The sequence below is a fragment of the Mustela lutreola genome, chromosome 10 (assembly GCF_030435805.1).
Source record: "Mustela lutreola isolate mMusLut2 chromosome 10, mMusLut2.pri, whole genome shotgun sequence".
Taxonomy (NCBI): domain Eukaryota; kingdom Metazoa; phylum Chordata; class Mammalia; order Carnivora; family Mustelidae; genus Mustela; species Mustela lutreola.
Genome location: NC_081299.1, coordinates 10,703,555 through 10,727,481, shown reverse-complemented (window position 1 = coordinate 10,727,481; position 23,927 = coordinate 10,703,555). Strand labels below are relative to the sequence as shown.

Here is a 23,927-nt window from a genome sequence, read left to right as displayed (position 1 = left end):
TGAGACATGGGGTCTAACTGTGTGAGGAGAATAGGTAGTGGCTCCGCGTGGCACGGAAGTGACTGCTAATGCAGGGCAGGAGGGTGAGAGTCTCTGAGGGGAGGTCATTCGCCTGGAGCAATCATAGGGGGCTACTTGGCCGAGGAGCCAGTGGGCACTGCTGGGTAGGCAAAAATCAGAGTTGGGGGGGAGGGCATTTGGAACGCAAGAGGTGGAAGGCCAGGCTACATGGTGGTCCCCAAGGATACCCACGTCCTAATCTCTGGAGCCTATGAACATTACCTGACGGGGCAGAGGAACTGTGCTGATATGACCAAGTTAAGGAACTTGAGATGCAGGGAATTAGCCTGGTTTTTTGGGCAGACCCAGTATCATCCCCCGGGAGGATCTTACTCCAGACAGATAGAGGACAGGTGATGTAAGAGAAACAGAGCCTTGAAGACGCTGCACTCCTGGCTCTAAAAATGGAGGCAAGGGCCACAAGCCAAGGAACACAAGGAATAAGGTTCTAGAGACTGGAAAGGCAAAGAAATGGATCCTTCCCTAGAGCCTTCAGAAGAACCCAGCCTCGCTGATCTCAGGCTGTCGGCCTCCAGGACTGTATGTGAATGAGGCGCCGTGTCTGTGCCACATGTGAGAGCAGCTGCAGGAGACTAACACGAGGGGAGGCAGATGGGCAGCTGGGGAAAGGCCGTGCGTACCCCGTGGGGTGCTGTGCTTAACTGGGCCGCACACACGGTGCGAGGTAGGGCTCGGAAGGTGGAGCGGGAGTGGAAGGCTGGGCCCGTGTGTGGTGGGGCTAGAACAGTAGCCTAAGAAGTGTTAACCTGATATAACCATCTCTGAAGTGTACTGGCCTGTACTGCGTGCCAGGCTCTCGGCCAAGCACTCAGCGCATCACCCCACTGTACCACCGGATCGCCCTGGTTGACAGGTGAGGCCGCGGGGCTCTGAGAACTGTGGCGGCCGAGTGCCACAGGCTGGCAAACAAGTCAGTGTGACGCCAGCATTGGAGTCACTGGGACTTCAGTTGCTGTTGGAGCAGAGAACTGCCCTGATAAAGAGTGTTTTTTTCGTTTAGCTTTTTAAAAGAATATTTTCAGAAAAATAGCTGGGATGAATTAGAGGTGGAGGAACTAGCTGGGTTTCCTAACCGCAGCTCAATTGCTAGGTTGGGCTAGGCAATTCTTTGTGGGGGGGGGCATCCTGGGCACTGTAGGACGCCAGGAGCCCCTTCCACCCAGGTGTGGCAACCAGAATGTCTCCAGACATTGCTAGGTGTCTCCCAGGGCTAAATCCCTTCCTGTGAGTTAAGAGGCTGAGAGCCCATGGATGTCCAGGTCTTCAGGGGTGAAGCTCTAAAGAAGGCTGGGAGACATGGGGATAGAAAGGAGAGAGAAAGCTCTTTCTAGGGACTGGATGGTAGTCCCAGTGTCAGACAGAAGAGACAGGTTGGGTGGTGTGGGGGCTGGAGAGAAGGGAGGAGCTGCCAAGCTCATTTTCAGACATGTGGAATTTGAGGTACTGGAATGACTCTCAGGAGGGGTGGTCTGCAGAGAGCAGGAATAGCCCGGCTCACCCAGGGCCTTCCTGAGATTAGGAGGAAGCAACTGTCTTCTCCTGGTGGACATGGCCCAGCCAGGCATTCCACCTGCTGCCTTACATGGCACCAAATCAGCACTACCATTCGTGGCAGCACGGACATGGAGATGTCCACTTGGCCACTGCTGCCACGGGAGGGGTTGTTGAAGTACCTGGATAGAGACTCTCTTCATAAGAAAGGAGGTAAGAGTGAGGGGAGGACCAAGGACTGCCCTAGAGGAGACACTCAGGCAGGGGCAGGAATAGGTGAAAGGGGCTGCTGAAAACAAATGGAGAAGGTCGGATGGGCAGGGTGTGTCAGTTCCAGGAGGGCCAAGGGTGTAAGAGTGTTTCCAGGAAGAGATCCAAGAGCGTTGGGTGTGCCAGCGAGAACACAGGCTCGGGAAAGATGGCGGGCCCGCCAGGGCAGGAGGGCTCCGTGTCAGTTACACGCAGGGACAAAGCAAGGAGGCAAAGACACAGTAGAACATTTGCAATGAAGACAGACGGCGTAACACGCTTCCTCAAGATCATAGGTGGGACAAGAGTGTTAGTAGTAGAAAAAGAGCTAGAGAAGCAGCAGGTTCCAGGGAAGGGCTGTCATCTTGAGAGGTGTGTTTGATGGCCAGAGGAGGAATAAAAGGAAGAGAAAGGATGTAGGTGCCAGAGAAGGAAGTCATAATTCCAGACCCTGTGCACAGGCTCCCCTGAGAGGGAGAGAAGGAGCGACATGGAGGGATGAGCTGTATCTGGAGAAGGCACTGAGAATATGGTGGGAATTTGGAGAGAAGGGAGAAAAGACGGTCGAGAGAGAGAAAACAAGAGAGCTGAATATGTTCATGCCTGGAGCCTTGATCCCTGGCAGAGCAACTTTCGGAGAATTCCCAGCAGGCAAGAGTAGGACAATAATATAATAATAGCTACTGAGTATTAAGCACCTGCTGTGTACCAGGCACCATGCCAGGAGTTTGACGTGTGATACTTTCTAATCCTTATAAACAACCCAGCAAGGAAATGTGTTTGCATTTATAGGTGAGGCAACAAAAACTCAGCAAGATGGGGCTATGGGGCTAGTTAAGTGGTAGGATCAGAATCCAGACCTCGGTCTGTCATTCTCTTTCAAGCGACTGGAGGTGTGTGAGTAAGGGTCGGGGTGGCTAATATGAAGGGTGCCCTGTGGAAAGGGGCTCTGTGGGGAGATCAAGATGGCAGGCATGGGGGGCGGTGGCCTGGGTGATGTTGGCATTAACTCTAGGAGCACACAGATATGGGGTGGCTAAAATGGGGTTCAACCCGTGACCCAGGAACCCTAGGGGAAGGAGCAAAGCATGAATAGGATCCAGAGAGAATTAAGGAGAGGAAGGACTCGAGGATGTCGAAGGGGAAGAGGGAGTGTGTGATCATGTGTCTGGGCGATGATGAGCTGTATCATAACGAGATTTTTCTCTTCCCAAGAAGACGAAGCAATTCTTCATTATATTTCTGGTGATAAAAGTTATGTGTCTCTTGAACAAATCCAAACGTTACAGACATCCACGACATGGAAAGTGTTCACTGCTCTAGCTTCCCTGGCAGGTCTGCCAGAAAGAGCTGATGAACCACCATGTGAAAGCAAAGGTCCCACGCGATCCCACCGCGCTGGGTAACACGCCCAACGCGTGCGTATCTTTTTCCTCGGCTTTTTCTTTCGGTTGGACACTGATACTTAGAAGTGGGAGCACACTATGCATATTGTATTACAACCTCCTTTTTTTTCATTTAAAAATGCGTATTTTGGATATCTGAGAATGAGTGATTCTTCTGTGCATGCTGGGAAGCCTTTTATTTGTAACAAAGTCTTGCAGAAACAGACACAAACGACTGACCTTGCCAGAAAAAAAATGCAGGCCTTTCTTCCCTTTATCAAGAGAATTTGAGAAACCAGGCAGGAGGAGTGGGGGACTAATTTTCAAGGTCCCTCTTTAGGCATTCCACATCTGCCCAGCTGGACCACACAGCAAATCTCTCACCAGTCAGGTCTTCAGGACCAACACCAACCTTCTGGTCCCTTGGGTCGCTAGCCAGCAATACTTCAAATAGTTCCCCTTTACATGACTTGATCTGCAATGCCCTGGGCAATATACAGACCTAGCTGTTAGGTGTTCTTTACCTCTTAGGACAGGCTTTACGTCTTGGAAAAGGCGGGTGGTGTTGTAGTTAAGAGTAGGGGCCTGGAGGTCAGAAGGATCTGAACTGAATCCCAGCTCCACCACTTGGCTGTTGGGACACTCACCCCCTTGTCATGACTCTAGGAAGGAGACCTGGGAAGGGCTCTTTTGGGTGCAACCCAACTGAGTGCCCATGGCTACAAAAATCCCATTTGTTGCCAAGTGGAGATGGGGTTGCGGGTCGAGTTACCTCGGTGTGAATAAATCAAGCTGTACCGCCCATGCGTGTACCTATCTGACTCCTGTTTAGGTCAGATTAGGTCAGTAAGTACTTCACGTTGGTGATCACGGCACCTCCCACTTATTGAGACTTAGTGTGGCCCAGGCTCCATGACCGGTGTGCACACGTCTCAGTGTTTAATCCTCACGACATCCCGATGGGCTCTTAGCCCCATTTTATGAACAGGAAAACAGGGCACACAGAAGTCAAGTAACCTGCTCACACAACTAGTCAGCACACAGTTGAGATTCAGACTTTGGCAGCTGTTCTCCAAAGCCCACGCTCAGAACCATTCCACTGGTCCTGGGCCTTCCATGGGCGTGGCTCATGGTGGGCAATGGAGAGGGGAGCTCACCTCGGGGGGTGAGTGCTCTTAGCTCTTTCCCTGCCCAAGTTGATGACAGAACCTGTTTTCTAGGAATTGGGTGTATACCTGGTACTTCTCTGGATCTTCAGAGAGAGGGCGGGGTCACAGAAAAACACCGGTATTGGGATCACAGTGACCTGACTCCTGACCTTCCCAGGTACCAGCTGTGTGACCTTGAGCAAGTTTCTTAATGCCCCGTGACTCAGTTTCCTTACCTGAAAAATAAAGACAGTAATAGTACCTTGCTTGTTGGGATATGGGAGCATAAAAGTACACAACGCATATAAAACATCTAACACAGTGATAAGCACCCAGGAGGAGCTAGATAAACCATGGTCCCCACCCTTCTCTCAGGAACTGGGACACAGAAGGCCCTCAGGAGTGTTTGTGGAGGGCAGTGAATGACTGCGGACTCCCTGCTGGCTTCAGTAATGTGAAGTACCTTGAATCTCCTTTTCATGCTGGAATACTCACAAAAGCAGTTTTTGAACCAGTTTCTTTTTTTTTTTTAAAGATTTTATTTATTTTTTGACAGAGAGAGATCACAAGTAGGCAGGGAGGCAGGCAGAGAGAGAGGGGGGAAGCAGGCTCCCTGCTGAGCAGAGAGCCTGATGCGGGGCTCGATCTCAGGACCCTGAGATCATGACGTGAGCCGATGGCAGAGGCTTCAACCCACTGAGCCACCCAGGCGCCCCAGTTTCTTCATTTCTAAAATGAGGGTAACAGTACCTGCTTCACAGAGTTGTTGTGAGGATGAACTGGGATAATGTATGGAAATGCCTGGAACAGCATCTAGACTGGGAGTGCTCAGTAGTAAAGGATGAGCACCATCATCAGTCAGCCCTGCCATTATCACCTTCACCACCATCCTCCTCCTCACCATTACCACCACCACCACTGGATCACTGCCATGATTGTCATACTCAACACCACTGTGCTCCTTATCACCGCCATCATCATCCTCATCACCACAATCCTCCCTACCATCATCATCCTCATCACCATCCTCCCCATCATCATCCTCATCCTCCCCACCATTCTCCTCCTCACCATCACCATCCTAGCCACCCCCATCATCATCCTCATCACCACAATCCTCCCCACCATCATCATCCTCATCACCATCCTCCCCATCATCATCCTCATCCTCCCCACCATTCTCCTCCTCACCATCACCATCCTAGCCACCCCCATCATCATCCTCATCACCACAATCCTCCCCACCATCATCATCCTCATCACCATCCTCCCCATCATCATCCTCATCCTCCCCACCATTCTCCTCCTCACCATCACCATCCTAGCCACCCCCATCATCATCCTCATCACCACAATCCTCCCCACCATCATCATCCTCATCACCATCCTCCCCATCATCATCATCATCCTCCCCACCATTCTCCTCCTCACCATCACCATCCTAGCCACCCCCATCATCATCCTCATCACCACAATCCTCCCCACCATCATCATCCTCATCACCATCCTCCCCATCCTCATCACCATCCTCCTCCTCACCATCATCATCCTCATCACCCCCATCATCATCCTCACCACCACAATCCTCCCCACCATAATCATCATCACCACCATTGTCCCCACCATCATCGTCATCCTTACCACCACCATCATCATCCTCACCATCACCATCCTCATGGCCATCACCATCTTAGCCACCCCCATCATCATCCTGATCACCACCTCACCGTCCTCATCACCACAATCCTCCCCACCATCATCATCATCATCACCATCCTCCCCACCATCATCGGCATCCTCGCCATCACCATCCGAGCCACACCATCATCCTCCTTGTCACTATCACCATCCTCATTGCCATCAGTCATATCACCATCATCATCCTCACTTATCCTCACACCCACTGTCCTCATCACCCTCACCATCTTCACCATTCTCAACACCACTACCATGGCTGCTGCCATCTGGGTGGAGATGGTTCTGTGCTAGGACTGAGGTGCAGCAGTAGCTAACACAGAGAATACAGGGAATTCTCTAGCTCACCCCTTTCTTTGAGCCTTTTGGGGCCTTGCCATAATACTGCTTCTACTGGAAGAGAAAAATAACATCAACTCCTCCTGCCAAATGAATGAAGGATGGTCCCTACTCACTGACCTTTCTGTTATTACCCTTCATGCTTCCTCTTCGACTTCTCAGAACCGAATAGTCGTAATCACAGAATATAGTCTGTGTCTCCCCCGCAGGTGTTCCAGAGAGCATTATTCCAAAAGATATTAGATGCAAGATGCAGGTGAAGACAGTCAAAAAGGAGAAATGTGTTTTGGGAACACTGCATTCTTTACCCCATTTTTCTAGATCCATAGTGCATATTAGTATAGAAGGGACTCTGCATTGAGATGGCAGGTCTGAGAAATGTTGCCTGAAGTGATTCTTTCTCAGTCTTTCTAGAATTGCTGGCCTGAAACTTAACTCTCTAATCCACGTTTCTTTATGATAACATAAATGACTACATTTATGGACATAAGCTCTAAGGACTAAAATGCTCTTGGACATGGGGATGGAATGTTACACACAAAGCTTATCCCAACTATTACTAAGACAGAGACGATGGTCTTTGTTTCAGTTCTAATCTTGGAGAACAGCTAGCACTGTGACCCACATTTTACCCAATTCCACGTTTGCTCAAGATTGCTAAGATTACAATAGTAACACTGGGATTGGAGAGCCACTGGGTGGTCAGGAGAAGGCCAGTTCTCCTGTTCTCTGTGTTATACATGAGGGGCAGGTAGTTATAGAAGTTAATCTTCTTTTTGCTTTTGCCTTCTTTTTGAAAGAACTTTATACCACCTTCAGGACTACTTTGGGGGAATCATGGCTGGAGATGTTGAATAATAAGAGTTGAAAATCCCTCCTCTATTCTCATTTATTGCTGTAGGAATGTCAAATTCATGTAGCCACTATCAAGGGTGACTTGGCAAGGTGTAACAACAATCTCCAAAATGTCAGAGTTCCTCAAGATGTAGCCCTGGGCAATCTCCCTCATATACTTTCTTCCTAAGTGAGAGCATTCACACCTATGGCTTTAATCATCCACCTAGTCACCCATCCATCCACCCATCCATCTATTCATTCACCCATCTGTCCATCTGTTTGTCCATCCACCCACCCATCTATCCACCTACCCCTCCATCCCTCCCATCCGCCCACCATCCATTTGCCTATCCATCCACCTACCCTTCTACCCACCCAACCATCTATCCACTAACCATCCATCCCCCATCCATCCATCCGTCCATCCCTCTCTCCCTCCCCCCACCACCCCCTCACCCATCCCTCTCACAGTTATTTATTAAGCACCCACTAAGTGGCCCATGCTTTTCTGGCTTCTGGAGACACACCACACTAACTTCTACTTCCAGACTAGACATACAGGGTGATAGCCGCATCCTTGGCACCTTATCTTGAGGCACTTCCTTCAAACCTGGTCTTCACGCAGTGTTCTTTATGCTGGATTTTAGTGAAGGAAGCATTGTCTGTCCTTTTACACAAGCCAGAAACCTGGAGGCCTGCAGACCCCTTTCTCTGTCACTTCCCTTCTAACTATATCCAATTCCACAACCGAGGCCTGTTGATTTACCTCTTAAATGCCTGGGAAACCTCTCTCTTTCTCTATCCCGCCCTTGCCTTGGAGCTACCATCATCTCTTGTGACAGCCTCCTAACTGGTTCTCTGGTACTCTGTGATGGCCATTTTCCAGAAACATTTTCCACTCACAGCCAAGAGGATTATCTCCAGAAGCAAGCCTGTTCCATCAGTTCCCTACTTAAAATCTTTTGTTGGCTTCTCACTGCTCTTAGGTTAAAGCAGACCGTCTTAGCAGGGCCCCGCAAGCCCACAAGGCACAGCCTCTACTGCCCTTCCCTGCCAGTCCTGCCCCACCTCTGACCCCCATTTCTTTTAGTCCCTCGTGTTCTTCATGCTCCCCTCCCACTACCATGCAACTCTTTTTGCCCAGAATTTTCTCCCCACACTTCTTCTCCCCTCCCCTCTTTGGAAAATAAATTCTGTGCATCCTGCAGATGCCCTGCCCACCCTGACCAGGTCAGAGTCCTGCAGGTCTCCTTTGTAGCACTTGTCACATTCAAATTTTATGTCTGAGTGATTTTTCAATTTACACCCACCCTCCCCTTCCCAGACCACAAAGTCTTTGAGGGCAGGAATGGTGCCTATTTTCCCTTCAATATTGTAATGTGGCAAATTTCAAACGTACAGATAAAGCTAGAGGAATTTCCCAGCTAACACGCATACACTCATGACCACGATTCCACCTGATCCAACCCACTACATCTCTGCCCCACACAGGGCTGTTCTCTAGTAGGCACACAATAAATCTTCGTTGAATGACACTGGTTCAATGTCCTTCCACCTCTAAAATGATAAATATAAAATGAATAGGTATATGTTCGATAGCATTCACTTCAGTATTATCTAGAAGTATGGAGAACTGGAAACAACCTAAATGCCCATGATAAAAAAAAATTAAAAGAAAAATGTATGGGGGAGGGCGCCTGGGTGGCTCAGTGGGTTAAAGCCTCTGCCTTCATCTTGGGTCATGATCCCAGGGTCCTGGGATCAAGCCCCGCATCGGGCTCTCTGCTCAGTGGGGAACCTGCTTCCCCCTCTCTCTGCCTGCCTCTCTGCCTACTTGTGATCTCTCTCTCTGTCAAATAAATAAATAAAATCTTTAAAAAAAATGTAAAGGTAATGCCTATTCTGTGCCAGATACTACTTTGAATACTTTACATATACCAATACATTTTAATCTTCACAACAATCTTAAGGGGTAGGTACTCTGTATTATCCTCATTTTACAGGTAAGGAAACTGAGGCATAGAGAGAATAAGAATCCTACAGCTATTTCCATGGGAAAATGCTGTGAACGTTACAACTGAACTCTACGAGTTGTGACAACATCAAATGCTGGCAAAAGACGTGGAGCAACAGGAACTCTTGTGCATTGCTGACGGGAATGCAGAATGGTACAGGCCCAATGGAGGACAGTTTGGTGGTTTCTTTAAAAACTAAGCCTACTCTTGGGACGCCTGGGTGGCTCAGTTGGTTGGACGACTGCCTTCGGCTCAGGTCATGATCCTGGAGTCCTGGGATCAAGTCCCACATCAGGCTCCCAGCTCCACCGGGAGTCTGCTTCTCTCTCTGACCTTCTCCTTGCTCATGCTCTCTCACTGTCTCTCTCTCAAATAAATAAATAAATAAATAAATAAATCTTTGGGGAAAAACAAACAAACAAAAAAAAAACCAAGCCTACTCTTACTACGGGCTCTAGCAATCATACTCCCTGGTATTTACCCAAAGGCGTTGAAAGCTTACATCCACACAAAACCCTGCACATGGATGGTGATATTAGCTTTATTCATAACTGTCAAAACTTGGAAGCAACTAGGATGTCCTTCACTTGGGTGGATGGAAAGATAAACCATGGTCCATCCGGACAATTATTTGGTGCTAAACAGAAGTGAGTTATCAAGTCGTGAAAAGATATGGAGGGAACTGAAGTGCATGTTATTAAGTGAAAAAAGCAACCAATCTAAAAGGTTGTATGATTCCAACTGCATGACGTTCTGGAAAAGGCAGAACCACGGAGGCAGTGAAAAGATCGGTGGTCGCCAGGAGCTCGGGGTTGGCGGAAGGATGAATAGGCAGAGAGCAGAGGATTTTTATGACAATGAAACCATCCTGCATGATTCGATAATGGTAGATACATGACACCTTTATTCAAACCTAGAGAACATGCAATGCCAAGAGTGAGCCCCGATGTGAAGTGTCGTCTCTGGGTGTAATGGTGTATCAGTGTAGGGTCACCACTCTGGTGGTGGGGGATGGTGATAATGGGGGACTGGGCATGTGGGGGGCAAGGGGTACAAAGGAAGTCTCTGTACAATACTTTCCATTTTGCTGTGAACCTAGAACTGCTCTAAAAAGTCTATTAAAAATTATATATATATGCATATATATATATAAAATGCTAGTTGCTTCTGAGAGATAGGATTTAGCATAATTTTGCTTTAATTTTCCTTTTGCTTAAGTCACATCTCATTTTTCTTCAGTAATCATGTCTCACTTTTTTTTTTCTTACCCCCAAGGAAAATCACTTCTCAAAGAAAGTCTACAGAAGGGACTACTTGGCCACATACCTAAGAAGCTTTCCTCAACAGATGTCCCATCACGATAAGATTTAACACGACATTTTAGAGTCATGCAACTACGTGAGGAAAAAAAAAGGTGACAGTAACCTGTGTCGGAACTGGATAACTGGATGCCGACGTCCCGGAGGAGACGCTCTGTTTCCTCCAGCCAGGACAGCGACAGACGCAGGATGTCCAGCACCACCTTCTGGAGCCCTGAAACAGGTGGGCTCACCTGAAGGTTCTGAAGCATGTCCACCTCTTTCTTCAGGTCCTTGCTACAGCAGGACATTTTCATGCATGCCTGGGAAGACACGAGATCATGAGGAGCCCAGATCCTGTCACTGGAGACGGCACCTGAAGAATGACGCTGTCACTTTTGCCATGAAGCAGACCGTGCGCCAGGCTGGGCGCACTGGGACAGCTCCGCTTTTGGGGCAGCTTTCGCTCTTTTTTTTTTTTCCACTCTAATTTGGACTTTGGATGGCCAAAGAGACCCCACTTTTAGGTATCTGTGGCAAATTGCCAAGGACCTCTGGCAGCAACGGGAGCCAAGTCTGGCGACTTCCGTTCGTCAAAATTCCTGTTGAGATCAATGTCTCAGCTGGTCAGAAAGCAGGGTTTCCTGTCTCAAAAGGGTGCTGACAAGCCAGCGTTTGCGCAGGCTCCCCAAATAGTAGCTGCTTATTTCCAGAGAAAGCAGAAGCAGCTGCCTGTTCTGGAAGGCTCCATTTCGGTGTGGGAGCCGTGGGGGTTTAGGCAGACTCCTGGGCCCGTCTCTTCCAGAATCAAAAGCAAAAGAGGCACACACACACACACACACAGAGACCCCAAAACAATAGCCTTTCCACTGCTGGGCCAAAAAATATATATATATATATAAAATAATTTAAATAAAACGCAGGAATGTTCTTTGATTTCTCTGGAAATAACAGGAGACTTACTTATTCATTTATGCGTGGGTCTGGGGCCTCCCCAAGTCTGTCCCAGAAGCGTGTCAGGCCTCTTTCCTTGGCCATACTAAATTCATCTGGGAGGCATTTTTTTGAGGCTCTTTGTTTTCTGCTCCCAAACAGATTTCTCCAACAAGAGAAAAGGACAAAAGAGAGCAGAGCTTTTCTGCCTGACCTGCTCCACGAACCCTGGGCAACTTCCCAAACCAGCAGCACAAGAATGAGATGAAGGGGACATTTGTAAAAAGCCGAGAGAGGCCACCTGACAGCTGTCTAAAGATGCCTTCAGCTTCTCCATGTTCTCTATGATTGCCTCCTGTTTGGAATTGCTGAGCTGAGTCTCCTTCTGCAGCGTCCATTTTTTTTGCTGAAAGTTGATGTTGTCCTCAGTGACCTGGGTAATCTTCTCTATTAGCTGGTGAGAAAAAGAAAAGAGAGATTTACAGGACAGGGTGGCTCTGGGAGGGGAGCTGGGAGCATTACTTCAAGCTCCCGGGGCCACAGGTAAGCAGGGAGGCCCTGACATGTCTTGGTGATGGCTCTGGAGGAGGATATTGGCTCTGTCTCCAGGACATGTTTCCCGCCTTTAAGAGCCAAAGATCTATAATGTTGTCATGGGTTTGTTCATGAGTTTGTTCTAGATTCTTCTGCATGGTAGCAGTGATTTATAACACGGAGCCTGATGCTGTGGGCTCGTGAATAGCAGGTCAGTGTCTGCAGCTAATGAAAGCGGCCCATGTTGGGTCTTCTCAAATATGCATGGACACGAGTGTTGGAAAGAAAATCAAAGAATGACAAGGCAATCATTATGGCCAGAAGTCCACCCTCATGACCATCACTTCCCTTCAGAAGGAAGAAGTGAGAATGCCTCGTCTAGGGAGAGACAGCATCCCCCTTTGAAGGTGCTAACGAAGGGTAAATGTGTGTGTCTGGAGACCAGAAATAGGCCTGAGTGGTTTAATTTGATTTTCACAGAAACATTTCAAGGGAGTTTAACTGGCTTTTACTTTAAAAGCCAGGAAATCCCATAAAATCAAAACAAATCTTTATGGTGTAGCAACAGTGTGAAAAATATATACCACCAACAAAACACAGTAGCATATGCTTCCAGTGTCTGGAGTCCCAGGTCCCCGAAGGGGGAAGTAACAACGCGAGACAAACCTGTTGATCAGTGATGGGCTTGTCCAGGAACGGCTTCACTCGTCCGTAGGTGGCCTTGATGACTTGACTTCTGAAATGCTCCAGCTACAGCACAAAGGGAAGGCGACACAGTGAGCGGGGCTGGTGGGAGTTCGCAAGCCCGGGTGCGGTGTTTCCAGCGCTGGGGGTCCAGGAGGGAGAATGGTCCTTGCACCGCTAACTATCATTATGGGTCACAAAAATCTTCACTTCTCACTGGAAGGGGCAGTGCCGACAGAAGAGAACAGAGCAGCAGATTTTAATTACTTTTTAGGTCTGCCTGCCGAGCCCAGAGGACCCACGTGGGCAGCGTACACACGCCTCGTGCCCTTGGAAGAACCACTTGGTGCCAATTATCCAGTGGGAAGTCTGGGGCCGGGAGCGTTCTTCCCTAATTGTTAAGTTGGCTCCAGACTGCGAAATAAATATTGAAGCCGTCAGCCGAAGTAAATGGTGTCATCAGCTCGGGTGCCTGGTGAGAGGACAACATGCTCCCTTCTGCCATTCTGGGCCTCCAACCGTCCATGTCCTGAACACCGTGTCTATTGTCTTCGTCTCCCCAGAGCCTGGTACGGTGCCTGGCAGAGTGGGCGCTCAATACATATTCATCAGATGCTCGTATGCAGAGACATCTGTCCGAAAACCGGGTCCTCTACTTCGGTTCCACCGGCTTCTATCCAGTGCCTCCTGGGCGCTGGTGTTTTCAGATTACGGCTGATGAAACAGCACAGTTAAATTAAATCGGGGCACAGAGAAGTTCAAGTTCAAGGTGTCTGGTTCCCAGAGAAGTGAGAGGCAAAGAAGCCCCCTTTCTCTGAGAATTTACTAACAGCCTGGGTTTTTGGCTCACTGGCAAAATACGGTCATTGACTCTAAAACAGAAAATTACAAAAAAAAAAATTACCCTGAAATTGCCCTGAAAATTACAAAAAAATGAACACACAAAACAAAAATAACAACAACAAGTAAAAATGAGCCCTGAAGGGAACATAAATGCCACTGAACCAATTTAAAAGTCAGAAGGTCCTAATATGCAGGGTTTACTATATTCCGTGGGCCTCTGGGAACACAAGAGTGGACTGATGAATCTCTGAAGGACCCCCATGCAATCAGCCTGCCCAGCGCTGACCGGGGTGGGAGGTGTCTCGAGGCATTCCAGGCCACTCTCTGGATCCACACACAAAGGATCGAACTAGCCCAGGAAGAGGTTATGTAGAGAGAGGGCCCTGTGGATATGCACCCCATGACCACCAGAGGCACCCAACAGCACTGCCTGGGGACAGGTCCTCTTGGTTCATGGGCTCAGTTCTGGTGCCACTTGTCTGGGGAAGTGCAGAATCTCAGACAGGCAGCAGGGCCATGGAAATACAGGGGCGGAAAGGGAAGGTGGCAGAGACAGGACTCATCCTCTATCTCCTGGGTCTAGACCTGGAGGAATCTCAGTGTCTCGTAGGGTCCTCCCAAACAACTTCTCCCTAGAGTCATAACCTGGACCTTGGTACTTGGGCAAGTGACACAGATCATGCCTTCAGGTCAGGTTTGTGTTGGGGGCTGCAGAGCACAGGAGAGGTGAGGGTCTAGTGCAGGTACACAAAGGGAGGCCCAGATTGACAGGCTCTCTGCCTTTGCACTGTGTTGGTACCCTGCAGAGGTGACACTGGGGGTGACATCTGTTGAAGGGGCTTTAAGATCTGTCCAACAGTCAGCATCAATATTTAACTTGTGTGTGCCTCTCACAAAGCCAGGTCATGCTGCCCTGTGAAGGCTTGGAAGGTCTTTGGGAACTGGGTCTTGTGGGATAGAGGCCTCCTTTAAGGTTTTCTTGGAGGTTCACAAACCCTTCTGAGAATCCAATGGGTGACATGGTAGACTTTCTTTCCCAGAAAAACAAAAGTATGCATACACACACACACACACACACACACACACAATGTTCTTGGGTCCCCACAGCTGTCCGAGGTTGCCAGAAGACAGCCCCTTGGGGAGAAGTCCAAGGTGGGCTTCCCTCGGAGGGCCCCATTCTGGAGGGTCAGTGCCCCCCTATCCTGGCTTCCCATTTGCTCTCCCTTAGCCTTTGGTGAAGTCTTGTTTGCATGTTCTGGACCTTGCATCTGTGTCACACATAAGAGGAAGGGCCACTGGGCCACCTGGGGCCAGGATATTAGAGAAATGGCAACCCCAGATGGGCCTGTCTGAGCTTACTCACCACCCTGCCCAAGGACTTCCCCATCCAGAGAGCGTGCTGACATTCTGGGATCTTACTTTATCTCAAGGACACTGACTGGACACTGACTGTGACATCTGCTGTTCAACAGAGGAAGTGAGATCATGGTAAATATCAGAACAAAAAATGTGAGGAAGAAAGTACTAGAAACACCATGGGATCAAGAGGTTCAAATTCCTCCCAACAGGGAACCATGAAGCAGGTTAACTGGGGCGGGCATGGAGCTGGGAGGGGCTGCCTGGGTCTCAGACAGTGGGGAACTGCTTCGGTGGACAGCTTCCCAGAAGCCTGTTCGAGGTGTCCACTGGGATGCAGAAGCCACACACGGCTTCTCCCCTGGGATAAAAGGGAGAATTCAACCACGGCCACTGTCCTCATGCGTCCCCACCAGTGGCTTGGGTGCAGAAACCCCCCTGGGAATGTGGGCCTCTGAAGGGGGCTCTGGAGCTGGCCTACCTGACCTACTGCCCTTTCCAAATTGACTTTAATGAGGTTCTCTCTGTTCCCCATTTCTTGTAGCTGGAGCAATTTCCTTCTGGAATCCTCCTGAAGCTTCTCTTCAACCTGAAATGACGATGAAAGCATATGCTTGCCGCTAATGTGATCATAATGCACTCTGGGGAACTTCCTCCAAGAGGGCTAATGGCCGTGGGGGAGTCCCCGGGAGGCAGGGGGTGCTGCAGCCCAGGTGGCAGGGGTCACAGGCGAGTGCAGGGTGGAGGCAGGCTCGCAGAAGCCACCCCCCAGGGTAGAGGGCCACGCTCTGCATGCCCAAGCTCAGGGTCTGATCCCCTCTGGGTCCCCGGCAAGCTGTGTGACCGCCGAACAGTGTCCTCATCTGTCAAATAGAGACGATGATCCCAGGTGCGCCTCACAGGGTTCTTGTGGGGACTCAAAATGTTTCATAGAGTAGTGCCAGGACTTCCTAAGGGCGCTACTGGTGCATCAGGTGCTGTAATCTGTAGAAGAGGACAGAAGGTCCACCAGGTGGCGTCATTCTAATGCTGCTAGGAACTGCCCCGTGCTGGGTACTTGATAGATGTCATTGTTACCCTTATTATCCTATTTGTCACTGCCACTTTTAGCACACTCACCAGTGGAAACCGGTCTAGAGGCTTGCTAAGCAGTATCTTTTAAGAATCGCAGATCGCAGAGAAGGCACTGACCGGGTGGGGGTTAGGTGGTGGAGAACCTGCCCCTTTATTCTCTGGTAATGCTCAAGGCCCAGTGAGCCTGCAGGTGCTCGATGCTGCCCTCTGCCGGCGATTATGCAAACCTGCAGCTGTGGCCTTCTTTTCCGAACAAGCACCTTTGGAAGCACCTGTTGAGCTCAGGGCTCTGGCACTACTGGGAAATGAAGCAAACTCCCCAAAATGAACGTGAGGATTTTGTGCTGAAACAAACTCACAGGCTGTTTCTTAGGGGGCTGAGGGGAGGGGGAGTCACAGAAGTAAGACAAGACCCAGAAGAACCCCGTAGAGCTTTCTTCTGAGCAGTGTGGCACAGGGGCTGTAGCGAGGGCACCTTGGCAAAGCGATCGAACCGTGGCTTCTCCACGTACGTCCTCCTCCCACCCCCCAGCCATCTAAGCATACGCTCTGACGTCTATTTCCGCAGACTTTCTCGTACGCTGCAAAAGCCGAGTCCAGCCTGGATTCTGCCCATCTAACGAACAGCTCCCCCACACCGCTGCCCCAGCCTTGGGGGGGTCTTCCTGCACTGCCACTGCACTCCGTCGCTCATGCCCAGCAATCCCCAAGCCCGTGGCTCTGACCCCTCTCATCTCCAGGCCTCACCTCCTCCCTTCTCCTGGCGAGCCCACCACCCCCACCGCCAGCACTGGGGACCTCTGGCCGGTGATAAGTGGCCTCCGCCTTCTTGTTTGCTTCCTCCCACCACGTTCTTCATGGTGCTGTGCCAGTTACCAGGCTGTGGAGCAGCTCGGTCTGCCAGAACTTTCTGCTGTGATAGCAGTGCTCTGCGTCTGTGCTGAGTGGTAGCCGTATCCGGTTCTCAGGCCCTTGAAATGCGGCTGGTGTGACTGAGGAACTCAGTTTTGAATTTTACCTAATCTTGATTAACTTCAGTGTGAAGAGCCACATGTGGCTAGTGGCTATGCCCCAGTGACTGAAGCCAGACCAACACGGCCTCTGGTCTAGGCTTCGCCTCCTACTGACAGGGTGGCTGGCCATGGCCTGGTTACCTAACTAGTGACTAGGGACTTGATTCCCTCATGTGTGAAATGGAGAGGATAAATGTTGGAGAGAGATGAAATATTTGGCATAATTCCTAGTGCACAGGAAATTATAGCTATTGTTTTCATCATCATCATTATTATTTTTATAGGTTTTTATTTATTTATTTGGTCGAGAGAGTGAGAAAGAACACTGGTGGGGGGCGCAGAGGGAAAGGGAAAAGCAAACTCCCCACTGGACAAGGATACTCATGTGGGACTCAATCCCAGGACTGTGGGATCATGACCTGAGCTGAATGCGGACGTTTAACCAACCGAGCCACCCAGGTGCCTTTTACCATTATTACGGATCACAATGTAATCACACCAGTTCCCTGGTTCAAAAGCTTTCAGCAGCTTCCCGCTTGCCTGTGTGGTAGGTCACCCGAGTGCCACACCAATGCAAAACACCCAGTCAAGGACTCAAGAAGTCCATGTGAATGCCAAACAATGTAAACAAAAATGAATCCACACCTAAATAATCATAATAAAGCTGCTAAAAATCAAGAGAAAAGAAAATCTTAAGAGTGGCCGGGGAAAACAGATTACACAAAGGCACGAGAGTTAGGCTTCTAAATGACTTCGAAGTAGAAACAACAGGATCCAAGAGACAAGAGAATGATGGACCCAACGCTACCTGTAATACGCAGGGAGAGCGTCATTGCCAATGCAGAAGTCGACCCTCAGTCAAAATGTGTTTTAAGAATGAAGGTTAAATACTCATTTCCAAAGATGCATATGCAAAAATCTGAAAATTTGTTATCAGCACAGCCATGCTGGAGGAAAACACTTAAGGGTGTCCTTCAGACAGAGGAACAATGATCCCATATGGATGGTCAGAGATGCAGGAAAGAGTAGAAGGAAGGTCATGTGTGGACATGAATATTGACTATAGAGAAATAGTGATAATGTCTTCCAGACTTAGTCTATGGGACACCTGGGGGTTCATTCAGGTAAGCATCAGACTCTTGATCTTGGCTTGGGTCTTAGTCTCAAGAGTCGTGAGTTCAGGCCCTGCACTGGGTTCCATGCTGTGCACAGAACCTACTTAAGAAGAAAACAAAACAAAATAAAGGGAATAGTTTAGAAAATGACAACAATGGCATACAAACCTGGAGGGGGTGAGCAAAGTTAGCGTTCCATAGCACTGCCTTACCAAGGAGAAGGGGATAATTATCAAGGAATGTCAGATCTTGATAAGTCAAGAATGCAGATTATAGCCATTAGATTGACTGTCAAAAACAGTTAAAGAATGAGAAACTCAATTACTACTGGATTTTGGTAAGTCAAGGCTGAATGCTATTGTCTTGCTATTACTAAAAGAGTAGTAAAAGAGGAAAGAATTTCCAAGCTAATGGAGAGAAAAATGGAATGACAGAAAACCACTAACTCAAAAAAGGGCAAGAAAGAAAAGAAAAAGGAGCATCACACAGATTGTACAGCTGGCACTGAGTAGGAAGGTAGATTTAAACCCCAGGAAACCAGTGACCACATTATATATAAATGGACTAAAAAACAAAGATTGTTGAAGTGGATTTTATAAAGATGATATGGTATTTAGAAGAGATGTGTCTAAAACTTAAAACAAAGATTTATAGAAAAATAGGAAAAAGACATGCTATGAAAATTCTAACCAAAAGAAAAACCAGCGTGGCTACCAATTATATATACATATTTAAAGATTTTATTTATTTGAGAGGAAGAGAAGAAGAAAGGGATGGAGAGGGACAAGCAGACTCTCCACTGAGCACAGAGCTTGATATTGGGCTTAATTCTAGGACCCTGAGATCATGACCTGAGCCAAAACCAAGAGCTGGATGCCAACTGAGCCAACCACATGCCCCACTGCCAGAATTATATTAATGACAAAGTAGATTTTAAGGGGAAAACACTACTTGAGATGAAGAGGGATTTTTTATGATGATCAAAGGGGTTTTTTTCCCCCCTAAAGAAGTGTTAAATTCTAAATTTATAGGCACTTAGTAACACCGCCTCAAAATATACAAAGCAAAAGTTGACAATACTAAAAGTAGCAATACACAAATGCACAGTATATTTAAAAAATATATACACTTCTTCAATGACTGATAGAACACATAGCCAAAAACATCAATAAGAGCATTTAAGTTTGAACATCACTGGCAAATCTGATTTTATTTTATTTTATTTTATTTTTTAAGATTTATTTATTTATTTGACAGACAGAGATCACAAGTAGGCAGAGAGGCAGACAGAGAGAGAGGAGGAAGCAGGCTCCCTGCTGAGCAAAGAGCCCGATGCGGGGCTCGATCCCAGGACCCTGGGATCATGACCTGAGCCGAAAGCAGAGGCTTTAACCCACTGAGCCACCCAGGCACCCCGCAAATCTGATTTTAATGGATCAATTCTCTTCTGGATAAATTTTACCAGTTAAGAGTTGAAGTCAAGACTAGTCGAGACTGGTGGAGACATACAGGAGCACTGGAGTCAGACAGACCTGAGTTCACGTTCCGAACATGAACAGCTACTTAATCTGTGAGCACTTGGCTAACATCCTTTACCTCTGCGAGCCTCAGTTTCTCAGCTGTCAAGCGGGTTTAACACCAGTATTGACCACACGGAATCGTTGTGAGATTCATGGAGATGATGGGTGTAGAGAGCCTGGCCCAGAGCGGGCACTGGGCCACACTGTCCTTGTCTTACCTTGCTCTTTTCTCGCAGCGTCTTGGAGATCACATTCTGTTCGGTAGAACTCTTCTTCAGCTCCTCCCTGAGCTTCTTCATTTCTTTCTCCATGTCTTGGATTTGCTGAAAGAGTTTCAACAATAGGAAATCAACATCCCTGATGGGAAGTAGGAGTTGCCTTCTGGGCTGAAAATTCTGAATCTCCGTAGCTCATTTCATTGGGTTCATTAAGGCAGAAACCTAGTCTAGTATTAGCTTAATTACTTCCCTTGGGGGAAAATTCTACATCCGTGGGGCAAAGTAGGTATTTTTTTTCAATGGATGTATGGGAAACTGGGTAAAGGGAAATGATTAGCTTCTTTTGAAAATCAGCATGGATCCTGGATTAAACAGTACAAGATATCTATCAACTCATTAGAAGCTCTTCTTCGGGGGTATATTTTTGAGATCAATCTAAATAAGGGCTCCTTGGACCAAACAACGGACGCGGTTTGGAAGGACAGAACAACCGAAATTTTTCTTTTCTCCCATTTCGAGGCAGAGAACGGCAATGCTCCTGGCACAGAGAACGGGCGTCTCCTCCTTGTATCGAAGGCTCCCTACTTCCCCACGAATGGGGACTCACACCAGCTGCTGTGCAAGAGGATTCGGTGGGCCCAGGGAATGCACATTTTCATTTTAGTGCTCGTAGTTTGTTACTTATTTCCAAAGTCATCCTCTAAGGCAAACGACACCTTTTCTTTTCTTTTTGCACATTTTAATTAATTAATTTTTTTAAATAAACCTATCGTGTATTTTTATCCCCCGGGGGTACAGGTCTGGGAATCGCCAGACACCTTTTCTTTTTGTTTTGTGTTTAGGAATTGCTGTAACATTGGTATATTTCCACAAAAATATTTCTGGAAGGAAATATATGCCTTTGATAAACTCTGACAGTGGAAGATGACGCTTTGGGCACCCCGGTTTCCGTGGTGCGTCCCCCGGCCCAGCCCCAGCGGGAAGGCACCCACTGCCCAGAGAATGCTGGGAGAGTGTGTGTGTGTTTTTTTTTTTTTTTTAATGGTATTTTCAGCCATCTCTTCCTTGAGGCTAGAGGCAGCATTTCAGAGAACTAGATGGCCAGGTTAACACTAAATCATTAAGCCCCACAGCTTGTGCTACCTAATGGGCCACGGAATCCCCTCCCCGACCCACCCCCAAGAACCCCTGAAGGTCGAAGTCTAGTCGGTCTGGGGATACCTGGCAGTGAGGAGGCTCAACTCACGATTTTGCAGAGTTTTAATTCTTTCCCTTGGGCTTCCTGGTACTCCTTGTGCGCATCTTCCTTCCGTAACTCCTCTTTCAGCGCGGAGCACTGTGGAGCGAGCGGACAGCAAGACCACGCGGGGTTGTCCGTGGGTCCCTAGTCCCCGTATTTGCCCCGACAGCGTTTCCTGTCGCTTCAGCCAGTCACTCCCCCAAATTCTCAGAAGCGAGGCCGCTTGCGTCCAAGGGACGCCCGGGACCCTGCAGCAGTTCCTAGTCACCCTTCTCACGAGTTCTGGGGGTAACGTGTGTAAATTCTTCCTCAAGGGGCGCCCGGGTGGCTCAGTGGGTCAAGCCCCTGCCTCGGGCTCAGGGCATGATCTCAGGGTCCGGGATCGAGCCCCACGTGGCGCTCCCCGTTCGGCGGGGAGCCTGCTTCGGAGCCCTCGCCTCCCAGTTCCTGCTCGCTCTCTCTCTAACTCTGCCCCCCCCTCCAATTAAATGAATAAAAACTTTACAAATATATAGTAATGTGGATTTCTAGGGTAGCATTTTCTTTCTTTTCCCTCCAGTTTTGCTTCTCAGTATCACCTACTTCTTTTCCCCTAAAATTCACACGCATGAGGGCTGCCCAGGGCCGCCAGCTTGGGGGCAGGAGCCTCTGTGCTAAGGGCGGGCACAGGCTGGCAGAGGGCAAATACCTCATCCCGAGGTCAGTGAGGAAGGGGAAACGGGGGAAAAAGAATCCGAATGTACTTCGGGAAGCAGAACAGTCCAAACGCGGACGCTCTCCCGCATCTCTTCCCCTCAGCACCAGCTCTGCAACCCGCCCTCGCTCCAGTACGCATGCGCACGCACGCGCGCGCACGGACGCACGCACGCATGCGCCCCACAGAGAGCCGTGGTCCGGTGGACCTAGGGAGTCCGTGTGCTGGGTACGGTCCGGGCTCCGCCAGGCGGCTGAGCAGGTGCAGAGGCCGAAGAGCCCAACTGAGGTCAGCCTCTCACTTCTCCGAAAATGGTTTTGTTATCCGCATTTCGCAGATGTGGAAGCAGAGGCCCAATACGCTACGAGAAAGGAAAGCTCTGGGATTGGCTCCTGGTCCCTCCGACCCCAAAGCTCGCGCTCTGCATCTTCTCGGTCCCACACTGAGTGTCGGACTAAGCGCCTGATGTTACTTCCTGTGCCTTTTCTTTGGAACTGCGAGTTCTAGTCCCCCCACATCCCTGCAGACAGAGCTACCGGACCAGGCAGCCGCCGGAATCTCTGAGCTGCCTCCCCGAGATGACAGCTGCTGGGTTTTACCTCGACTCATGGCAACACACAGAGCACATGCATCCTGAGACGTCTTCATCTACAGGCTCAGGGTTCCAAAGTCAGGACTGAAACATCATTTGCAGAGTCAAAGTTACACTTTAAAAGTTCTTTACTTTGCAGAGAACCTGGCCCGTTGCCTTTAGTCTCTCCAGGAGGGCCTTTGGTGTTCGGGGCCGCCCAGCAGCTGTCTTCCCTGTGCCTTCCCTATGCCCTTGGGCACTGGCATGGTCTTGCAGCGATGGGAGAAATGGGAGTGACATTGAAAGCCGGGGTCCGGGGTACGTGAGATAAGTCATGGGACTCTGATCTGCTCTTCTGGGACAGCTGCAAGGATGGTGAGGGCACCCCGACACTCACCCTGGAGCTGAGGGCTTCAAGCTGGTGATCCTTTTCTTTGTTCTCGCTTTTTAGTTGGTTCACCTCCTGTTTGAGTCGTTCGATTTCCTCATCCTTTGTTAACAATTCTTTCTGCAATGATGATACCATCCCTGTAAAAACATAAAATAAAAAATAAAGACTCGCCGAGGTCAAAGACGCAGGACGGATTACTGTTGCCACAGCTGTCAGCCAACTTGAGGCCGAGTCCCTTCTGAACCCAGGCTGTCCCTGGTCCTTGCTTGCAACTGAGGAGCTTGTGTCCAGGCTCCCAGAGTGAGCCAGGGATGACACTGAAATTCGTGGAACAGTGGTTAAGACCTCAGTGAGAACAAGAAGTCAGCGAATGTTGCCAGGAAAAGAAAAGCCTGTGGGTTTGGGCTTGGCAGGAGTGTCCACACCATGGACCTGGAGAACAAAGGCTCAGTGCAGGGAAGGACCAGGAATTTTTCACCAGAGGCCATAAAAAGTCTTGTGGCAGAAGGAGGGTGTGAGAAGGGTGGCTGGATTCACACTCAGACCTGAGTTTAGAACACATTTCAACCACTTAGTAGCATGGCATTCTTGGACAAGTTATTTCCCCTGTAGGTATCTTTCACTATATCTCCCCCATGGAGTTGTTACAAGGGTTAAAGACCTATAAAGAACATAGGAGAGTGGCTGACCCATAGCATTTGTTACAGGTACCTATTATTTTTTATGGTAGCCAGCTTCTGAAATGGCCCCAGTGATTTCAGCCTCCTGGAATTCCTGCTCTGGCACAGCCCCCTCCCACCATGAGTAGGGCTGACCTGCGGAACCAGTGTGATATTGTGGAAAAGACGGACTGTGACTTCCTAGATGGGTCATAAAAGACATTGTGGCTTTCTCTTTGCTCTCTGTTGGATCACTCACTCGGGGGAAGCCAACCACCATATTGTGAGGATGCTCAAGCCGTCAGGGGAGAGGCCCACATTCTGGAGAATGGAGATGTCCAGCCAACAGCCGCGTGGACCAGCCATTCTGGAAGCAGATCCTCCAGCTCCTGCTGGGGCTTTAGATGAGGTGACAGTCACCCCCGCCAATGTGTTGACTGCCCCACATGGGAGACCTTGCAAACCAAATCACCCCACATTCCTGAGCTCCACAAGCTGGATGAGATGATAAATAGTGGTTGTTGTTTTACCCGCTTACTTTGGG

At 49.0% G+C, this 23,927-nt stretch overlaps 1 protein-coding gene across 11 annotated transcripts in view; it reads right to left on the bottom strand.

The window, feature by feature from the left end:
• The window catches only part of FHAD1 (forkhead associated phosphopeptide binding domain 1), a 129,830-nt gene that overhangs the window by 45,445 nt on the left and 60,458 nt on the right, over positions 1-23,927 (bottom strand). For 9 of the 11 annotated variants that reach the window (XR_009345089.1, XM_059136013.1, XM_059136010.1 and 6 more), the window contains 7 exons: positions 22,731-22,861; positions 21,075-21,164; positions 19,829-19,933; positions 15,370-15,477; positions 12,672-12,755; positions 11,773-11,925; positions 10,666-10,861 (listed from right to left, as the gene is read on the bottom strand). Coding sequence is in view for 10 of the 11 variants with exons in the window: in XM_059136013.1 (XP_058991996.1) it covers positions 10,666-10,861; positions 11,773-11,925; positions 12,672-12,755; positions 15,370-15,477; positions 19,829-19,933; positions 21,075-21,164; positions 22,731-22,861 (867 nt within the window). In the remaining variant the exon portion in view is untranslated. The remainder of the gene's footprint in view (positions 1-10,665; positions 10,862-11,772; positions 11,926-12,671; positions 12,756-15,369; positions 15,478-19,828; positions 19,934-21,074; positions 21,165-22,730; positions 22,862-23,927) is intronic. The other 2 variants (XM_059136018.1, XM_059136014.1) reach the window with 2 other exon arrangements.